Below are 19,253 nucleotides of genomic sequence, written 5' to 3'. Positions count from 1 at the left end.
CAAAATACATGTTTTATTTCGATTTTGAATGAAATAACCAAAAATAGTAGGGGGACATGTCATAATGTGCCCCCTACTATTTTGGGTGAGGGGGACATGTCCTTCGGCCCTGGGATTTGCGCCCATGTGGGTGGGGGTGTTGCGCCTCCCTATCGGGATCACATCACAGCGAGTATACGGAAGAGTGTATACTCGCTGTGATTTCGATCTCACACATATAAAAAAATAGAACAGCTACGCCTTGAACACAGGCCAAAATGCCTAACGATTTCTCCGCGGCATTAACAACTCTCGTAAGGGGCACTCCATTTATAAATAAAGTTGCATGAACAGCTGTCTATGGCGACAAAATTTAACGCAGAATTGTAGCCAGAAGCGTGGGAAATTGGCAGAAAATTCATGATCCTTCATGTCCACGGCGAAACTTATGCAATAAATTAAACTTTATTTTTTGAAAAATTTAAAGCTTGCGCTGTTTAACTCCAATCGCTTTCACCTGAATTTGCGATGAATGCTAGCGTTATGAAATATATCATTATCAACGTCTGGCGAAAAGAATAACCAACCGATCACCTGACGAGAACACGTATCACGTGATCTGCATATCAGCTTCGATCGCGAGTCAGAAGTGAAGAGCAACTGCCAAGAAAATCAGGAAAAAGTCGTCAAAATGTAAGTTTCCCTTAATATCTTTCATTTTATTGTTGTTGCTAACGATGTATTTACGATCCTTATTTATAATTTTAAAAAATATTAACAAATATAGCGCGTACTTGTGAAATAATATCGAAATATCCTGTACTCAAAGATTTCTAACCCCAAATTCGACTGATGTCGCCTATGAGGTCCTTACATGTAATGTTTGGACCTCATTGGTACTAGGAGTGCATACTTACCTGTGTTAAGAAACTGGGACTCCACTCACGCACATTTGGGGCGCCCTAGCATAGAACTAAGCTTTATATCACAAAAAAGCAAGTAATCTCATATCAATGGAAAGGTAATGATGTGGGGATTATCAGTGGGTCATTCAAAAATACCGAAAATAATACAAGAGGTGAAAATCGCCGATTAAAAAACGCTAAAATGCCTCTCCGAAATATGCCTCGCATTGGTCTCTGAATTGACTGGAATTTGATGACGTCACTGTCTGTACGAGAGGCATGATTGGCTCTCCCATGTGAAGCTCAACTTGCATACAAAACCTGTCGCGTTGGTACGTTTTCTCCACACTGTCACTGAATACTTTGATCCCGAAATGAAAGAAAACCCAGAATTTTATCTAGATTTGGATTTAAAAGTTGATGATTTTAAAGATGAAGAGAATGATGATGAAGTGAACAACAAAGTGACGTAGTTGGAGGTAAATTGGGGGAATTACGCCGATGATGATAATGATGAAAATTCAACTTGCATGACGATCACAAGTCATGTACATGCGGATTCGCTACCAACTCATGCAGCTGCTGCTACAAGTGCTAGCTTCACTGCGCGGGCCAAATTAAATCCATGAAAATGAATAACCACATCCAGACAGAGTCTATCATAAGAAGAAAAATAATGATATAACTTACTTACAAACAAGTGAATAATCCGAACCTGAAGGCAAATCAACTCAACGAATAGCAGCAGACGCCATGCACCGACGATAAACTTCATGTGGCTGGGATAGATTGTCACTCGTTCTGTTAGATGTAATTTTTATCTCATTAATTTGACAAAATTACGAAACTCTGGGAATTATTTATCTATATAAAAATATAGTAACATCTCTTATTATTTTTTGAATTACGAAAAAACCTTTTTTGAAGGAAAACGTTGAGGTAAACTAAAATTACATGTAAAACATGTGTAGCTTGTATGTCATTGCAAACAAACCATCTCAAACATGCACGGTACCGGTATTCCTTCCTTGCTCGCCTTGCTGATTGAGAGCTGTGCAACACGTGCATAGATCTATTCTCTCAGTCAAGGCAAGCAAACAATACGGCATGTGTTGTTGTGATGGTTTGTTTACGATCACATATGCTACACAATGATGGGGATGATCTTTTACATCTAATTTTTAATTTACCTCAACGTTTTCCTTCAAAAAAGGTTTTATCGTAATTAGAAAAATGATAAGAGATGTTACTATATTTTTATATAGATAAATAATTCCCTGAGTTTCGTAATTTTGTCAAATTAATGAGATAAAAGTTACATCTAACAGAACGAGTGACGATCTATCCCAGCCACATGAAGTTTATCGTCGGTGAATATGCCATATCGTCTGCTGCTATTCGTTGAGTTGATTTGCCTTCAGGTTCGGATTATTCACCTGTTTGTAAGTACAGATATATCATTATTTTCCTTCTTATAATAGACTCTGTCTGGATGTGGTTATTCATTTTCATGAATTAAATTTTGCCCGCGCTGTAGCTAGCACTTCCAGCTGCATGAATTGGTAGCGAATCGGCATGTACATGACTTGTGATCGTGTTGCAAGTTGAATTTTCATCATCATCATCATCGGCGTAATTCCCCCAATTTACCTCCAACTACGTCACTTTGTTGTTCACTTCATCATCATTCTGTTCATCTCAAAAATCATCAATTTGAAAATCCAAATCTAGATAAAATTTGGGGTTTTCTTTCATTTCGGGATCGAAGTATTCAGTGACAGTGTGGAGAAAACGTACCAACGCGACAGGTTTTGCATGCAAGTGGAGCTTCACGTGGGAGAGCCAATCACGCCTCTCGTACAGACAGTGACGTCATAAAAAATCCCCAATTTCGCGGACGTAATTCTGCGTGTTTGAAGCATTCAGAGAGAGAACTTTAAACTATCAATTAACTGAGTTTCATCGGTCTCCATGATAAATGATGTACACCATCGTGTTCTCCTTATTTTCTCCTTTATTTTGATATATTTTTTTTTATTCTCCATTTTTACGATTTTCAATATATTTCTACTTTAACTTTTTTAATTATTTGATGAATTTTTCTCAAACCTTCGGCAATATTTTTTATTATTTTTTCTGCTATTTTTACAATAAACTTGATGTCAGGGTGAACTTCCCCTTTAATGCCGGGGAAAAATTGTTAGGCATTTTGGCCTGTGTTCAAGGCGTTCTTCTGTTCTATTTTTTTATAGGTTACTATGAGATCGAAATCACAGTGACTATTCACACTGGATTCCGAAAGGGAGGCGCAACACCCCCACCCACATTGGTGCAAATCCCAGGGGGACACTTCCCCCTAACCCAAAATAGTAGGGGGCACATCATATGTCCCTACTATTTTTGTTCTTTTATATATGATGGAAAGAAATACATCATTTAAATCGAAATAAAATATATATTTTGGACGAGACGACCTTCTTTTGGGGGTGATAAGCCTTCTTTTTTGTTTTTGTTTTTGTTTTTTTTTTGCCTGTTTTCCAGCCCCTGGTCCCCTACCTTAGATTTTTCACCCTTGCCTCCCACTACTCTTGATATTGTTTGCGAATCTGTTTTGTAAATTAAAGGGGAATTTCACCCTGATAAAAAGATGATGAAAATATGAGAAAAATCATTTCAAAATATCGGTGAAGGTTTTATTTGACAAAAAATGGAGTTAATAGAATTTAGAATGCTTTATTTGTGACGTCTATTACGAGCAGTTGCTCTATCCTAAATATAAAATGCCAAAATTTCCCATTTTTATTTATTTAGTCATTATCATGTATTACTTGACATTTCATTTACTTTTTTTACCATAATTATATCCGATAAAGCTGCTAGCAAAGGCCTACGCCGTCACAAAAAAATCTTACCTTTTATAAAAAAAAATTGGTGGGGGATGGATTTTCCTCGAACGCATACCATTTTTTTCTTTTTTTTCTGCTATTTTTATAATAAACTTTAAATGAATTCAACTTTGCACTAAATTTTTGCAAAGACAATTGCATCTCGTCATCATCATCATCACCACTACCACCATCATTATCATCACCATCATCACCACAACCGTCACCACAACCATCATCATCACCAATTTTCATTATCAATCATCATCTTTCTTTATTTTTCCTTTATTTTTTCCCCATCCCTTCTTTTTTTCTTCCAATATTCCTCCTTTTTTTTAGAGCGGCACACCACCACGCTCCCTCACTGATTATCCGCCTCTATATGTTTGTTGTTGTAGGAATTGGCGGATACCTCATAAAATGAAATAAAAGAGAAAATAAGGAAAGGGAAAAAGTAAGAAGAAAAAGAAGATGAGGAGAAGAAAAAAAGAAAGTCAAACAAGACAAAACAATGTCAAAATTTCGTAATAAAGTCTTCTATGTCAGTTTAATAATGATGTTTTCATTGAAATGAGAACAAAAAAGAATTGAAACAATGAAGTAAAAAGGACTACATCATAGTGTAAAGAAATAGAGGGAAGCTCCGAAACGATAAAAAGGTTTAAAAAGAAAAAAATAAGAAAACACAAAGCACTCACAACACCAGCATAATCTATCTATCTATCTATATCTATCTATCTATCTATCAAACTCGCATTTTATATAAGAGAAGAAGTTACTAATCAAAATATTACGAGCAAAAAGCATGAGCTGATATTTTTTTATATTCAAAACTGATAAAGAGACGCATTTCAAACAATATTCATGAAACTTATTAATCATTCATTAGCTTACCAATCGAATCATTCGATTGCGATTAATGATCTTAGAATTTAGTGTTTTTAGGAATTCATTAAAAGCATAAAGTTGTTTCTCAACATTAAGATATGGCAGGCGCAAAGCATGAGCTAAAGCTTTATACACCGATAAAAAATTTGGACATTTTAAGTATTTTTGGTAATAATGAAAAAGATTGATATTTCATGAAAGAAAGCTGAAATCCCGAGGAGGAATATTTTTTATGAATTGACTATGGTAAGCCCCATTTAATATTTGATTATAAGTCGAATAAAACAGTAAAAGCTGAAAAAATAAAGTATTTTGTGTTCCTCTATCATAATTCTCTTTCTCTTTAACCCTGGTTCCTTTTTTTTTTTGGGGGGGGGTATTTTTGTTAAAAAAGGAGAGAAAAAATGATAATTGCTGGCTAGTGGTTGAAGTGGTAAGGGACACACCCCCCCCCCCCCCCCCCCCCCCCCCGTAGTTATGCATTACGTCAATATGGGACCAAATGATCCTTCATGTCCGCGGCGAAACTTATGCAATAAATTAAACTTTATTTTTCACTGAAAATTTCATCAAAAACGGGTGTAAAATAAGAAAGTTATGACATTTCAAAGTTTCCCTTATTTTTAACAAAATAGTTATATGAATGAGCCAGTTACATGTACATCCAAATGAGAGAATCGATAATGTCACTCACCACTATTTCTTTTGTTTTTTATTGTGTGAATTATACAATATTTAAATTTCTACAAATTTTTAATTATGATTAGGACCTCCTTGCCTGAAGCACAAAATGTTAAAATAGTGGAATTCCACATGTTCAGGGAGGAATGAAACTTCATTTCACATGACAATGACAAGAAAATAAAAATATTTCCTATTTCATATATGAAATACAAAAGAAATAGTGAGTGATGTCAGTTCCTCATTTGCATACTGACCGAGATGTCCATATCACTGTTTTGTGAAATGAAGCAAAGCTTTAAAATGCAATAACTTTCTTATTTTACATCCGATTTTGATGAAATTTTTAATGTTATGCTTGTTGAATTTTTCTCTTTTTATTCAAATCGAGTTTATGTTGGGGTGGACTTGTCCTATAATGTATTCATAATATTATACATACCTTGTAAATACGCGTAAATCGAGTCCCAGTTTCTTAACACGGGTAAGTATAGGGGTGTCGCCTAGAGTGGTTACGCTGAACTGCGTTTGCTCCACTCGATGATATGTAATATAATAATCATCACTACTAGACAGGAATAACATTTTATTATCATCCCCATTCACCGACGGTAGTGTGTTAGTGCGAGTCTGCATGTGTAATCAGGACTACCAATTCGGGTGACTGGGTTTTGTCTAGATTTTTATTTTTTTTTAAATTCTAAATGACACCAAAGAATGACACTATATTATCTTTAACGAAGGCCCTCTATTTTCATCAGACTCTAATCTTTCTTTTGATACTATACATATTGCTAACCCAGGGAGCCCAGAAGCCGACCGTGCAAAACGAGGGATACATTGGGGTAGATTGGGGTCTCAATAGTAATCTTAATAAAATGTGGTAAGAGAAATAATGGACTTGCCTCGATTATATATGGATGAAGGTCTATTGTGATATCGAGGCAAAGACTGAAGCAGGGAGGCTTAGAGATAGCATGATTAGGTGCTATCGGATCAAAAAATTGAAATTGCAATTATTTTCTATTTCATGTTTGCAACAACACACGTTCCAATAAGTCTTTAAAATTGTCACTTCTGTACGTTACTTTTAATTGCAAATTGGAATTTACATTTCAGCAAAGATTAGCTGTATCAATCCACCTAAATATGGTGTGAGAGAAGATACTTTTTTAGACATTTAATTATTCTATGTTTCTGACAATTTGGGAGTGACGAATAACTTTTATAAAATCAACAATTGTTTTTATTTATATTCTTTTATATTTTTTATCTGATAGATATTGGTGTTAATCTGACAGGTAAGTTTCTGTTGCAGGTAGGTTTACAATTATATTTGATATTCCTTTAGAATAAAGTCCATCATTGAAATCATGCTTGAATTAGAGGGGTGCATATCTCTCTTTTGTCCAAATTTGCAATATGCCACCACTTACTGCCCTTCTCAATTCAACTGAGGATCTTGTCTTCCTCTGATTTCACCATATTGTATTGTTTGCCAGATTTTGTCATTTTCAGAAATTTGTTGGACTTATCTTTTATGAAACCAAATTTATTTCCTTCAAAAGAAATGTGGAAATATTGGGCATAAAGGAGACTAGCTACATGGACTATTGAAGAGAGTGTCAAATTCTACTACATGTACATGTACATACTGTAGCCACTATTATAAAGTTAGATGTTTAATTCTGAATTATAAAACAGTTTGCTCCATTTTGAAAAATGTTATTTCATGGATTATTGACTGATTATTAATTAATTCATCATTCATTATTTTTTCTTTCTTTCTTTCTTTCTTTCTTTCTTTCTTTCTTTCTTTCTTTCTTTCTTTCTTTCTTTCTTTCTTTCTTTCTTTCTTTCTTTCTTTCTTTCTTTCTTTCCTTTCCTTTCCTTCCTTCCTTCCTTCCTTCCTTCCTTCTGATCTGCTGTCCCAGTTCAGCAGCTTTCGACAAAAGCCTCTCAGCTCTCCATTGTGATTTTAGTTGCATTTTCAAAGGAATCAATGCATTGTACTTTGTAGAGAGTTTCCCTTATTAATCCCAAAACTACCCAGGGATGACTTGTCACATGTTCTTTGTATTGTTTCTATACTTTCTTGTAATCAGTACTGAAGCTAATCTGAATGTCAATTGTCATTCTAGATGGCATGTTCAGAGGTTTATACCATGGATCACAGAAACACAAAGGTTAGTATAAGAAAATTAGACCTACTGGTATTGACCTACATGTATCAGTGGTCACACATTATGAGTAAGCTGATTTGGTTGAGTGTCCCAGTACAGCATCATGTATCAACACAGATGAATAATACATGGTTGCCATCAAGGCCATTATTGTCTTGTCTTGAAAGAGATACAAGTTTGGAATTTTGTTAAATTTTAGCATAAATTTGATTTTTTTTAAATCCTACATGTAAGCTTTGTTGTCAAATAACAAAGGTTATAGCCATCCATATTTTAATTGTCTCAAATCAAAAAACATCTGGTGAACATTTGATAGATTGTTGGTAAACTAATACATTGAGATAGCTTGTGCAAAATCAGAAAAATCAAAAGAAAGGGATCAACAAAAGTTTTGAGAAAAATTGAATGAAAAATGAGAATGTTGTGAGCATTTGAAGTTTAGATCATTATAATTGTAATGTACATGTAGATCCTAGCATTGGCAATGCAACAAGGATGTGTGGTGTCACATGTGAACAACTTTCCCATTTCTTTAGTATATATTTCACTTAAATGCCTCTTTTATCACATCTATCAGTAAATCATGCATTCTTTCTATAGGAGGGCATGTAATACAGATTTTCAAAGAATAAATTATGGATAAAGAGTATGTACATGTATCATGAGAAAACAAAAAGAGACAATTTAGGGGTATTTTATAGTTCATCAAAGGGAAAGTTGTTCACATGTGACTGACAATACACATCTATAACAGGGGTTCTCAAACTACAGCCCGCGGGCTGGATCCGGCCCGCAGAGTTTTATAATCCGGCCCGCGAGACTCTGCTGGGTTTTTTAAAAATCACTTTTAAGTCACAAAATGAAACATAGCTCAATATGATTACATTGTGTATCCATGTAGACCTAACCGTAATGAAAGTAATGGCAGTCAAATTAATTTGACTTTTAAACAAAGTTTAGTGGAGTCTTTTCTGTCTGTTCGATATACTTTCTTATCAGTGTAAATATCAGATGACCAGCAATGTTCTCGCCATATTTGGTGCGAAAGTGCATTTTCCACAATGAATATTTTAAAGAACTCATACCGAAGTACCTTGACAGGGGCCGAGGAATGGTTTTCAAAGTGGGGGTGGGCTGGCCATCCAAAAAATCACAATCATATGGTCATTTTTACGTTTTTGTACATGGTTTTTGAAAAAAAAGTGGGGGGAGGGTGCTACCGCGGCCCCTGTTTGGCCAGTGAACATTTGTACCAGTGCCTTCGGCTGGCAATTACACCTTTTGTGCCGAGGTTCAAGCAACTTTTTGCTGACAGACTGTCACTTTTTCCCATATTGAAAGTGACTAGGAGACTGACATCCTTCAAGAGTCTACAACAGACATACTCTATCATTCATTCCACTACAAAATATATTGATACTTAAAGACATTATCTGTCTCCCAAATATCAGGTATGTATAGGTATAATCTAGATTCCTTTAATAAAGTACTACAATTTTGTTGTCATTAATATTGATTCTCGCTGTATTTTGAAATCTTTTCTAATTTTGCCTGCATTCCATATAAAACTCTTATAAATTTGTTGGATTAAATCCTCCCAAAATAAGGGCCAGATTGCACAAGAGAGCATCTAGGACCCCGACTGCGAGGGTCTTTGCGCTTCGCGCACATTTTTTTCTGAGTATCCACTTCACCCTGTCCCTTTCAGGTTTACTTGGAGTCTCATCTGGCCCTTCAAAGAAAAAGTTTGAGAACCCCTGATCTATAAGATTAGTGAGTAACCTCTTTTCACTTCATCCTGCTACTACTCAAACTATATTCATCTCATCTGGTTTACAGTCCTTTTCAGGACTTCACTCACTTTCAAGAAAATAATACTTCTAATGTCTTCTTTTCATCCTTTCTTGCCTTTCCATTTCAACTCTTCTGCTTGTTTTTTCCTTCCCTTCTTCATGTTACACATATAAATGAACCATAAACCTCCACATAAGATTAGTGATCGCTATATGCAAATGATCATAACTTTCTCATTATTTGTCTGATTTTTCTCAAAATTTCTTAGAGCTTTAATATTTGATTTTTCTGTTTCCACACAAGCCCACCTGTTACAAAGGTTCATTTCCTTTAAGTTTTTGAAATGACATCATATCAATAACATATTGATCTAGCTCATGAAACTTAGACATAAGGGTAATCAAGTATAACTGAACATCCTTGTTTGGTTTCAGGCCACATGACCAAGGTCAAAGGTCATTTAGGGTCAATGAACTTTGGCCATGTTGGGGTATTTGTTGAATTTTAAAGCATACATTCTTTTCTTTTCTATGTAAATTTTGTCATTAATTTGTATTGATTCTTTCAATATTTGAAATGAAGCACATGTATGCATTTTTAGGACCTGCTAATTTTTACAAAAACGGGGTTTGAGTCAGTTCGTAAAATCATGCGCACTGTTTTTGTCTCACCTGCGAAGCAAAGTGAGACTATAGGCTCCGCTTTTCCGACGGCGGCGGTGGCGGCGTCAACATCAAATCTTAACCGGAGGTTAAGTTTTTGAAATGACGTCATAACTTAGAAAGTATATGGACCTAGTTAATAAAACTTGGCCATAAAGTTAATCAAGTATTACTGAACATCCTATTAGAGTTTCATGTCACATGACCAAGATCAAAGGTCATTTAGGGTCAATGAACTTAGACCATGTTGGAGGAATCAACATCCAAATCTTAACCTGAGGTTAAGTTTTTGAAATGTCATCATAACTTAGAAAATATATGGACCTAGTTCATGAAACTTGGACATAAGGTTAATCAAGTATCACTGAACATCCTGCATGAGTTTCACGTCACATGACCAAGGTCAAAGGTCATTTAGGGTCAATGAACTTTGGCCGAATTGGGGATATCTGTTGAATTCCCATCATAACTTTGAAAGTTTATGGATCTGATTCATGAAACTTGGACATAATAGTAATCAAGCATCACTGAAAATTTTGTGCAAGTTTCAGGTCTCATGATTAAGGTCAAAGGTCATTTAGGGTCAATGAACTTTGGCCGAATCGGGGGTATCTGTTGAATTACCATCATAACTTTGAAAGTCTATTGGTCAAGTTCATTAAACTTGGACATTAGAGTAATCAAGTATCACTGAACATCCTGTGCGCGTTTCAGGTCACATACCAAGGTCAAAGGTCAATGAACTTTGGCTGAATTGGGTGTATCTGTTGAATTACCATCCTAACTTTGAAAGTTTATGGATCTGATTCATGAAACTTGTACATAAGAGTAATCAAGTATCACTGAACATCCTGTTCGAGTTTCAGGTCACATGATCAAGGTCAAAGGTCATGTAAGGTCAATGAACTTTGGCCATGTTGGGTTTTTTTTGTTGAATAACCATCATATCTCTGTAAGTTTATTGGTCTAGTCCATAAAGAGTGGACATAAGAGTAACCATGTATCACTGAACATCTTGTGCGAGTTAGAGTAGTATTCAAAGTCAGCACTGCTGCTATATTGAACCGCGTGATGCAGGTGAGACGGCCAGAGGCATTCCACTTGTTTAGCAGTATAAACCATGGTTTTAGCCAGTTCCTGAAATCATTCATGCAATTCGCATGTTTTTTTTTAGGCACAAACCTCATATGCGTTGCATCTAGGTCAGGTCTTTGACCTGTGCGAACCATTCCAGAGATTTCATAGTTAGTACACAAAGAATGGTTTGAGCCAGTTTGTAAATCAAAGTACAGGGTTGAGCCAGTTTGTAAGAAATTTAGATACAGTATGCTCTTATTCTTTAAATAGTACAAATTTTTTATCTGAAATTTGGCAAATCAATTGAGTGAATCACAGGCTTACAGAATATGCAAAAAAAAATTAGAAAATTTGGCAAAAAATTCTGGTTTGAGCTGGTTAGTAAAATCACTGACGAAATGTAATAAGTGCATAGTCAAAAGGTTTATTACCCAAATAACTGTCTTTTTTTTTTGGGGGGGGGGTTGCCTAACCATAGGTGAACCCTAACTTTTAAATCCTATTCTTATTCACAGTATTATGAATGACAAACACTTTTTACTCTAACCCTTTTTCTTCCAAGCAATTATTAAAGGCAGGAATGTCAAGCTGGACCTCGTGCCTAGACATTATTCAATAATTTATTCATGTTTTTATCATTATCATATCCTATTAATAATCATGTGTTGTCTTTTTTTAATAGATGATTTTCAAGATATTCTACAGAGAGCATTCAAAGTGGGGATGAAGAAGGTATGTACCCTTGAGCCTACATGTAGATGACTAGATGATTCAGTCAGTTTATCGTGGCATGTATATTTACAGCAAGCCAGTTTATCATGGCATGTATGTTTACAGCAAGCCAGTTTATCATGGCATGTATGTTTACAGCAAGCCAGTATATCATGGCATGTATATTTACAGCAAGCCAGTATATCATGGCATGTATATTTACACAGCAAGCCAGTATATCATGGCATGTATATTTACAGCAAGCCAGTATATCATGGCATGTATATTTACAGCAAGCCAGTATATCATGGCATGTATATTTACAGCAAGCCAGTATATCATGGCATGTATATTTACAGCAAGCCAGTATATCATGGCATGTATATTTACACAGCAAGCCAGTATATCATGGCATGTATATTTACAGCAAGCCAGTATATCATGGCATGTATATTTACACAGCAAGCCAGTATATCATGGCATGTATATTTACAGCAAGCCAGTATATCATGGCATGTATATTTACAGCAAGCCAGTATATCATGGCATGTATATTTACAGCAAGCCAGTATATCATGGCATGTATATTTACAGCAAGCCAGTATATCATGGCATGTATATTTACAGCAAGCCAGTATATCATGGCATGTATATTTACAGCAAGCCAGTATATCATGGCATGTATATTTACAGCAAGCCAGTTTATCATGGCATGTATATTTACAGCAAGCCAGTATATCATGGCATGTATATTTACAGCAAGCCAGTATATCATGGCATGTATATTTACACAGCAAGCCAGTAGCGGCCACACAGAAACGCCTACTGTAAAGGGGTACAGTGGGCTGGTAAATCACCTTGTCTATTAAAATAAAAAGAATAAAATTCACAACTAACAAAACACTGGAAATTTCAAAAATAAAAATCTGATATCATAATAAATGCCAAATTATTGAATTTCAAAATTTTGCAACATTTTGTTGAAACAGCATGCTTTCATGAACATGCTATAGGTAGGCTGATTATGTCATGTCCCCATCCCGGGGCCAAGGGGGGACACTCACATATATTGGTACAGGGACGTGCTGCTTTGATGACCCCCTTTTTTTCAGACCTAATTTTCAGTTCCCTCGATACTCCGAAAAACAAAAGCTCCATTCAGAAGCTGCCCTGCCCCATTCACAGGACACCAATTCAACGAAACATCTCTGTTCCCCAGTGCAACTACATGCAGCCCTGCATAATTTCCAGCACGAGCATCGTAAAGCTAGCTGCAAGCAGGACTTCATATTACCTCTATACCGTGCTGCTAGCGCCATGCTAGTGCCCACATGCACCTGGTATGCAGTACAGTACAGAGATCTGGTTCTGTAGACCCTGTTTTTCTCACTGTTTGGAGTATTTTTAGTTCCCAAGACCCCGTATTTTACCCTATAGTCAGTTCCTTAAGACCCCGTGTCAGGGCTTTGTGAGGCACAGTGGGGGACCGTGACCCGGAGGAGACAAAGCATTGTTCACAAAGAATACAGTGCCCCTCCAATCATTTGTCTCCTTCGGGTCACTGTCTGCTACTGGTGAGGCACACCCTCATCAAAATATAATGTGAGTGCCACCCCCTCCCCCCGCCTGGTCCCTACTTTCCTTTTTCTCATTTCTTACATGAAATCTTGTTATGCTTGTCTCCTTTATAACAAAATAAGTTGCAGCTATGATTGTCTTATACATAAATTAGTTTAATCAATTTTTTTCATTTTTTTATACAATAAAATACAAAGAATAAATGGGAATATGCAGTGCCTTGCTCATTGCAAATTCATGAAGACATGCATAAAACCCTTTCACCGGAATATTGCAAAATTTCATTACTTTGCTTTTCCTTGTCAGGTTTTATAAAATTTTCATCGTGTTTGTCTGCTTTTACTTTGTTTGTTCAATCACATTATTTTCAGCCTGGAGTGTCTCTATCAAATCGGGTTGAGTAAAAAAAATGTCAAGACTTACATATTTATAATTTATCTCATCATGCTGATGCATTTCTAACTGGCTTTTAAACTCGAATCATTTCTTTATGAAACATAATTTGCTTAGGGTCTATTCTCCTGAGGACGACAAGAACACACTTGTCGAAACTTCGAGATTGGGTGGTCCTTTTCAGGACCAACATTTGCCCAAGAAAGATACATGGTGTACTGTGAAATCTACTATACTATGGAATCATTTCATTTGATGGACAAAATCTACCCAGCCATCGTGTAGTTTCCTTTAGCAAGATATTTATCCACATTGTGCTGCACTCAACCCAGGTGAGGTGAATGGGTACCTGGCAAGAATTTATTCCTTTAATTTTACTGAGCGCTTGAAGGCTGCTTGAGCTACAGCTGGGGTAATAATTTCCAAGTCCTTTGGAAGCGCATAGAGACGTTATTTATAATGTGTTATACGCTGTACAAGAACTGATTATTATCGTAACTGTACATGATGCATGTTTTTTCAATTTGGCTTTTTTCTTCTCTTGGGTTTGATAATACATGTAAGATGAATTTTCAATTTTAACTTTCTGTCTGTGTCTAGATGATGATAACAGGTGGTTCACTATCAGATAGTAAGGAAGCATTGGAATTAGCTCAAACCAATGGTATGTCACACTACGGGAGGGGGGGGGGGTACTTCCATTGACGACTGGATACCATGTGCTACCAAAAAAAACGTACAATTGATCTAGATAGGGCATGTTACTTAAAAAAACGTAATAAGGGTGTCAAAAACACTAAAATAATGACAAAAGGGTATCTATTTCCCTAGGAGAGCGACATGTTTAGGGTCCATTTTGGGTCTTTATGAAGGATGTACATGAACCAACACTACATGTACGTTTTAAGGGTCCTGTGGGAGATGGGGTGGTACGTACTCAGCAGCCATAACTTTATGATACCCAGTTTGTTTATTTGCTTCTCTAAGTTGGTATTGTAACTCAAATGTCCATATACATACTAGAAAAAAATATTTCTGCTAATGCTAGGGCTGTAGTATCACTGTGGATCTAGGGAGTCAAAGTAAGGGAGTACTACCATTTTGTTTCTAATACTTGTTAAGAGTAGGATTGCACATGCCAATACATGTTAAGGGGTGCATTTTCAGAACATACTTGTTTAGGATGCCTATTGAAACCCCATGTTCACGCATGGTATCCACTCGTCAAACTTTTGTCAACCTGATCTTCCCCTTTCAATACTAGATTACAAGTCAACATATTCTTTCATACCTCTTCAGTCCTACATCTTTTACATTGTAGAACACAAAGCTGTATAAAGGACATAGCATTCACTTGGATTATTGGCCAACTTTAAGTTTTAATCTTGTTTACGAGAGCTTTATGTATAATGGCTTAGAGTCAAGTACCTGTAGTTACAGCAAATAATGATTTAATGACCAAGTCTTGGAAATCATGGGAGATCTAGATCTGAATTATTGACATAAAAACCCAAGTCTTAATAGTCATGAAATCTATTAAAGCTGAAAAATGACCACACAAAAAAATAACCAACACAGATATACATGTGTGGGACAGTCTATTATTTTTGCTTGGAAAAAAGATCTGGCTCCCGCAGAAATGCAATGCTTAATTTCTCAGCAATTACACGTTTTTTACCAAAATCATTTGACACTTATTTTTTTCTTTACAAGACTTTGGTGTTCTTTTATTGAATTATGTTTTAACTTTATATTTATACCATGATGGGCATATATGTTCAAATGCCAGTTAAATATTGTTTTTTGCTTGGTTTTAGATGCCTTATACAGTACAGTTGGATGTCACCCTACTAGGTGTACAGAGTTTGACAAACACACCGAGAGTCCAGAAGGATATCTTCAAGACCTTCTTAATCTCATACAGAACAACAGAGAGAAGGTTGTAGCATTAGGTGAATGTGGATTAGGTAAGATATCTTTGATCTCATACAGGATAACAGATAGAAGGTTGTAGCATTAGGTGAATGTGGATTAGGTAAGATATCTTTGATCTCATACAGGATAAGAGATAGATGGTTGTAGCATTAGGTGAATGTGGATTAGGTAAGATATCTTTGATCTCATACAGGATAAGAGATAGATGGTTGTAGCATTAGGTGAATGTGGATTAGGTAAGATATCTTTGATCTCATACAGGATAACAGATAGATGGTTGTAGCATTAGGTGAATGTGGATTAGGTAAGATATCTTTGATCTCATACAGGATAACAGATAGATGGTTGTAGCATTAGGTGAATGTGGATTAGGTAAGATATCTTTGATCTCATACAGGATAACAGATAGATGGTTGTAGCATTAGGTGAATGTGGATTAGGTAAGAAAGCTATATAACAGATAGAAGGTTGTAGCATTAGGTGAATGTGGATTAGGTAAGATATCTTTGATCTCATACAGGATAAGAGATAGATGGTTGTAGCATTAGGTGAATGTGGATTAGGTAAGATATCTTTGATCTCATACAGGATAACAGATAGATGGTTGTAGCATTAGGTGAATGTGGATTAGGTAAGATATCTTTGATCTCATACAGGATAACAGATAGATGGTTGTAGCATTAGGTGAATGTGGATTAGGTAAGAAAGCTATATAACAGATAGAAGGTTGTAGCATTAGGTGAATGTGGATTAGGTAAGATATCTTTGATCTCATACAGGATAACAGATAGATGGTTGTAGCATTAGGTGAATGTGAATTAGGTAAGATATCTTTGATCTCATACAGGATAACAGATAGAAGGTTGTAGCATTAGGTGAATGTGGATTAGGTAAGATAGCTTTCATCTCATACAGGATAACAGATAGAAGGTTGTAGCATTAGGTGAATGTGGATTAGGTAAGATAGCTTTCATCTCATACAGGATAACAGATAGATGGTTGTAGCATTAGGTGAATGTGAATTAGGTAAGATATCTTTGATCTCATACAGGATAACAGATAGAAGGTTGTAGCATTAGGTGACTGCGGATTAGGTAAGATAGCTTTCATCTCATACAGGATAACAAATAGAGTACATTATAGGTCAATTGTGTTGGCTTGCATGTTGTAATGTACATTTCAAATAATAACAGAATATTAAGTTTAGAAATCAGAGAGCTTAGGACTCTACCATAAATATTGTTATTGATTATCAAAAACAAAGAAAGGCATTATGATATAATATAACTCAATTTGCTATTGCCAAACTTACCAGAAGTTTCACCGTTACAAAGGAACTTTTCATGAAAATATAAAGCCATTTGAATTTGGTGATGTGCTATTCTCCCGCTTTCCTTTCTTTCTATGTTCTTGTGGTATTTTCAATCTACCATTTATTTTTTTCCAGATTATGATAGGCTTCACTTTTGTCCAAAGGATACACAACTAAAGTAAGCTCTGATTTTGATATTCATCAAATATCTTTTTTATTATAATATCTGATAATATTCTTTTTTTTTATTAAATAGGTTCATTATTGCGGATTGAAATAATCGCTAGAGGGTATTCATTTGTCTCGCAATCTACTATGGTCAACAAGGAAATTCGTGATCACTCTCGCAAAAAGTGTTCACTGGCTTTCTAGGAAATTCGTGATCACTCTCGCAAAAAGTGTTCACTAGCTTACAAGTTCACGAGCTTTCGAGTGCCGCTGCAGAGTGATCACGAATTTCCTTGTTGACCATAGTAGATTGCGAGACAAATGAATACCCTCTAGCGATTATTCTTTTTTTTTGTTAAAGAATTGTTTTTTAATGCACATATATTTGATATTGATAAATAAATTATTAAATATTTTTCTCGATGTTTATTTTGTTTAGCATTCTTTGTTAGGTGTCAGGATTCCATGTGTTTTGCTGCATTGTTTAGATTCAAACAAAGCTTGCACTTGATTTAGGCATATAATCATATATACTTCTCTACTGGCATAATGTTCAGAGATTATGAAGTAATGGCCAGAAATATATGATATGTTTTATATTTGTAGATATTTTGAGAAACAGATGATACTTGCTGAGGAGACCAATCTTCCTTTATTCCTTCACTGTAGAGCATCACATCAAGATTTTATAGGTGAGTACCTCTTCATTAGGATACAAGGAAAACCCCATTCCAATAGGCACATGATTAATAGCTTCTTGATTGTTATATAGGCTTTGTACAGAGACTGGATATTTAATGGAGAAAATGGAAAATATGGAATGCTTGCTTGATGATTTGAGTTGTAGGTCAATATCTTAGCAATGAATTTACTTTTGAATATCAATGATATTAATATGACTTTTGAAGCAACAAAGTCACTCTATAGAGTAAAGCGCATAGAGAATAAATAATTAAAAAGTAAAGGTTTGCCAATTATTTTGCAATTTTCTAATGAAAATGTAGTTAATAAGTAACTCAAGTGCATCCAATGTAAGATGACATGGATATACCGGTAGCCTAGATGGACATGAGACAAGATTGTAAGTAAACTAGATGGCAAGTAGATCAAATGGTTAGTAAAAATGGACACACTGCTACAGACCAATAAAGAGTAGACAATGTAAGATGAGACCAAATAATTTTACCTATGATAAAAGTTTTATCCAGATTCTTACAAAGAGTTGCTATTGATCCAATCACTCGCAACTATGGACGGCCATCAACATGTATTATGCACGTTTGTTCAAAATGTTTTCTAGCTATGATGTTTATTTATGCATTAATGGTTTTCTTAAAAATTTATTGTGCTCCTGTTTGTTTACTAAGGACATTGTGCAAATTTCCTGTAGAAAAAATTATAACACTGAGAGTGTTGGATCAATTGTATCTCTTTGTAAGATGGCTCCCAGGTTTCAGTAAGGCCGGGGGATGCTAGTTAATGGAAAGTCATCAAAAAAAGTATCCAGGCTGGTATTTCATAAAGCTGTTCGTAAAGTTACCAACGACTTTAGGCACGACTGGAACATGTTCTTAGGTCATCAATTACATAGGGATATCACAAAGAAAGGATCACCAGTCATGCGTAAAGTCATTCATATCTTACGAGCACCTTTATGAAACACCCACCAGTCAAAATTAAAATCATACTAGAACCGACCCTGCATTCATGACACACTGACAAGCTTTGTAACTACAGTGATTTTAGATTTACATTATTTAATTCAATCCAATAGCATTATTTCCAAAGGCTAAGCATTTATTGACATAATTTTGTTAAAGTTAAATATAATGAAGATGACCCATCAATCACATGACGAGTCATTGGCCCCGTTACATGAAACTTGTGCCATAAAAAACTCTGGCAAAAAACTTTATGCCATTGAAAATTGCACATAAAATAACTGTAGCAAAAATTTGCCCGAGTTTTTTATGGCAAATGTGTTATGCAACAGGCCAATGATTTCTTGATATTCCTATCCAGCAAATAATTAATATTTCATGAGTGGAAGTCATGTGTAATCAAAGTCTTTGCCATTACATAGAAATGTGATTTGTCTCCTC

At 35.4% G+C, this 19,253-nt stretch overlaps 1 protein-coding gene across 4 annotated transcripts in view; it reads left to right on the top strand.

Annotated features, from left to right (window-relative positions):
• Window positions 1-648: 648 nt before the first annotated feature.
• Window positions 649-19,253, top strand: part of LOC121430957 (putative deoxyribonuclease TATDN1) — a 40,646-nt gene continuing 22,041 nt past the window's right edge. The window contains exons 1-8 of one of the 4 annotated variants that reach the window (XM_041628394.1): window positions 649-672; window positions 6,619-6,639; window positions 7,480-7,524; window positions 11,737-11,786; window positions 14,337-14,400; window positions 15,554-15,703; window positions 17,119-17,161; window positions 17,758-17,843. In XM_041628394.1, coding sequence (XP_041484328.1) covers window positions 7,485-7,524; window positions 11,737-11,786; window positions 14,337-14,400; window positions 15,554-15,703; window positions 17,119-17,161; window positions 17,758-17,843 — 433 coding nt within the window. In that variant the 5' untranslated portion in view covers window positions 649-672; window positions 6,619-6,639; window positions 7,480-7,484. Of the gene's footprint in view, window positions 673-6,618; window positions 6,657-7,443; window positions 7,525-9,067; window positions 9,295-11,736; window positions 11,787-14,336; window positions 14,401-15,553; window positions 15,704-17,118; window positions 17,162-17,757; window positions 17,844-19,253 lie in introns of those variants that run through there. The other 3 variants (XM_041628393.1, XM_041628395.1, XM_041628396.1) reach the window with 3 other exon arrangements.

The sequence above is a fragment of the Lytechinus variegatus genome, chromosome 17 (genome assembly GCF_018143015.1).
Source record: "Lytechinus variegatus isolate NC3 chromosome 17, Lvar_3.0, whole genome shotgun sequence".
NCBI classification, from domain to species: domain Eukaryota; kingdom Metazoa; phylum Echinodermata; class Echinoidea; order Temnopleuroida; family Toxopneustidae; genus Lytechinus; species Lytechinus variegatus.
The sequence above is the reverse complement of the archived record's forward strand: the minus strand, read 5'-3'. Positions and strand labels throughout refer to the sequence as shown.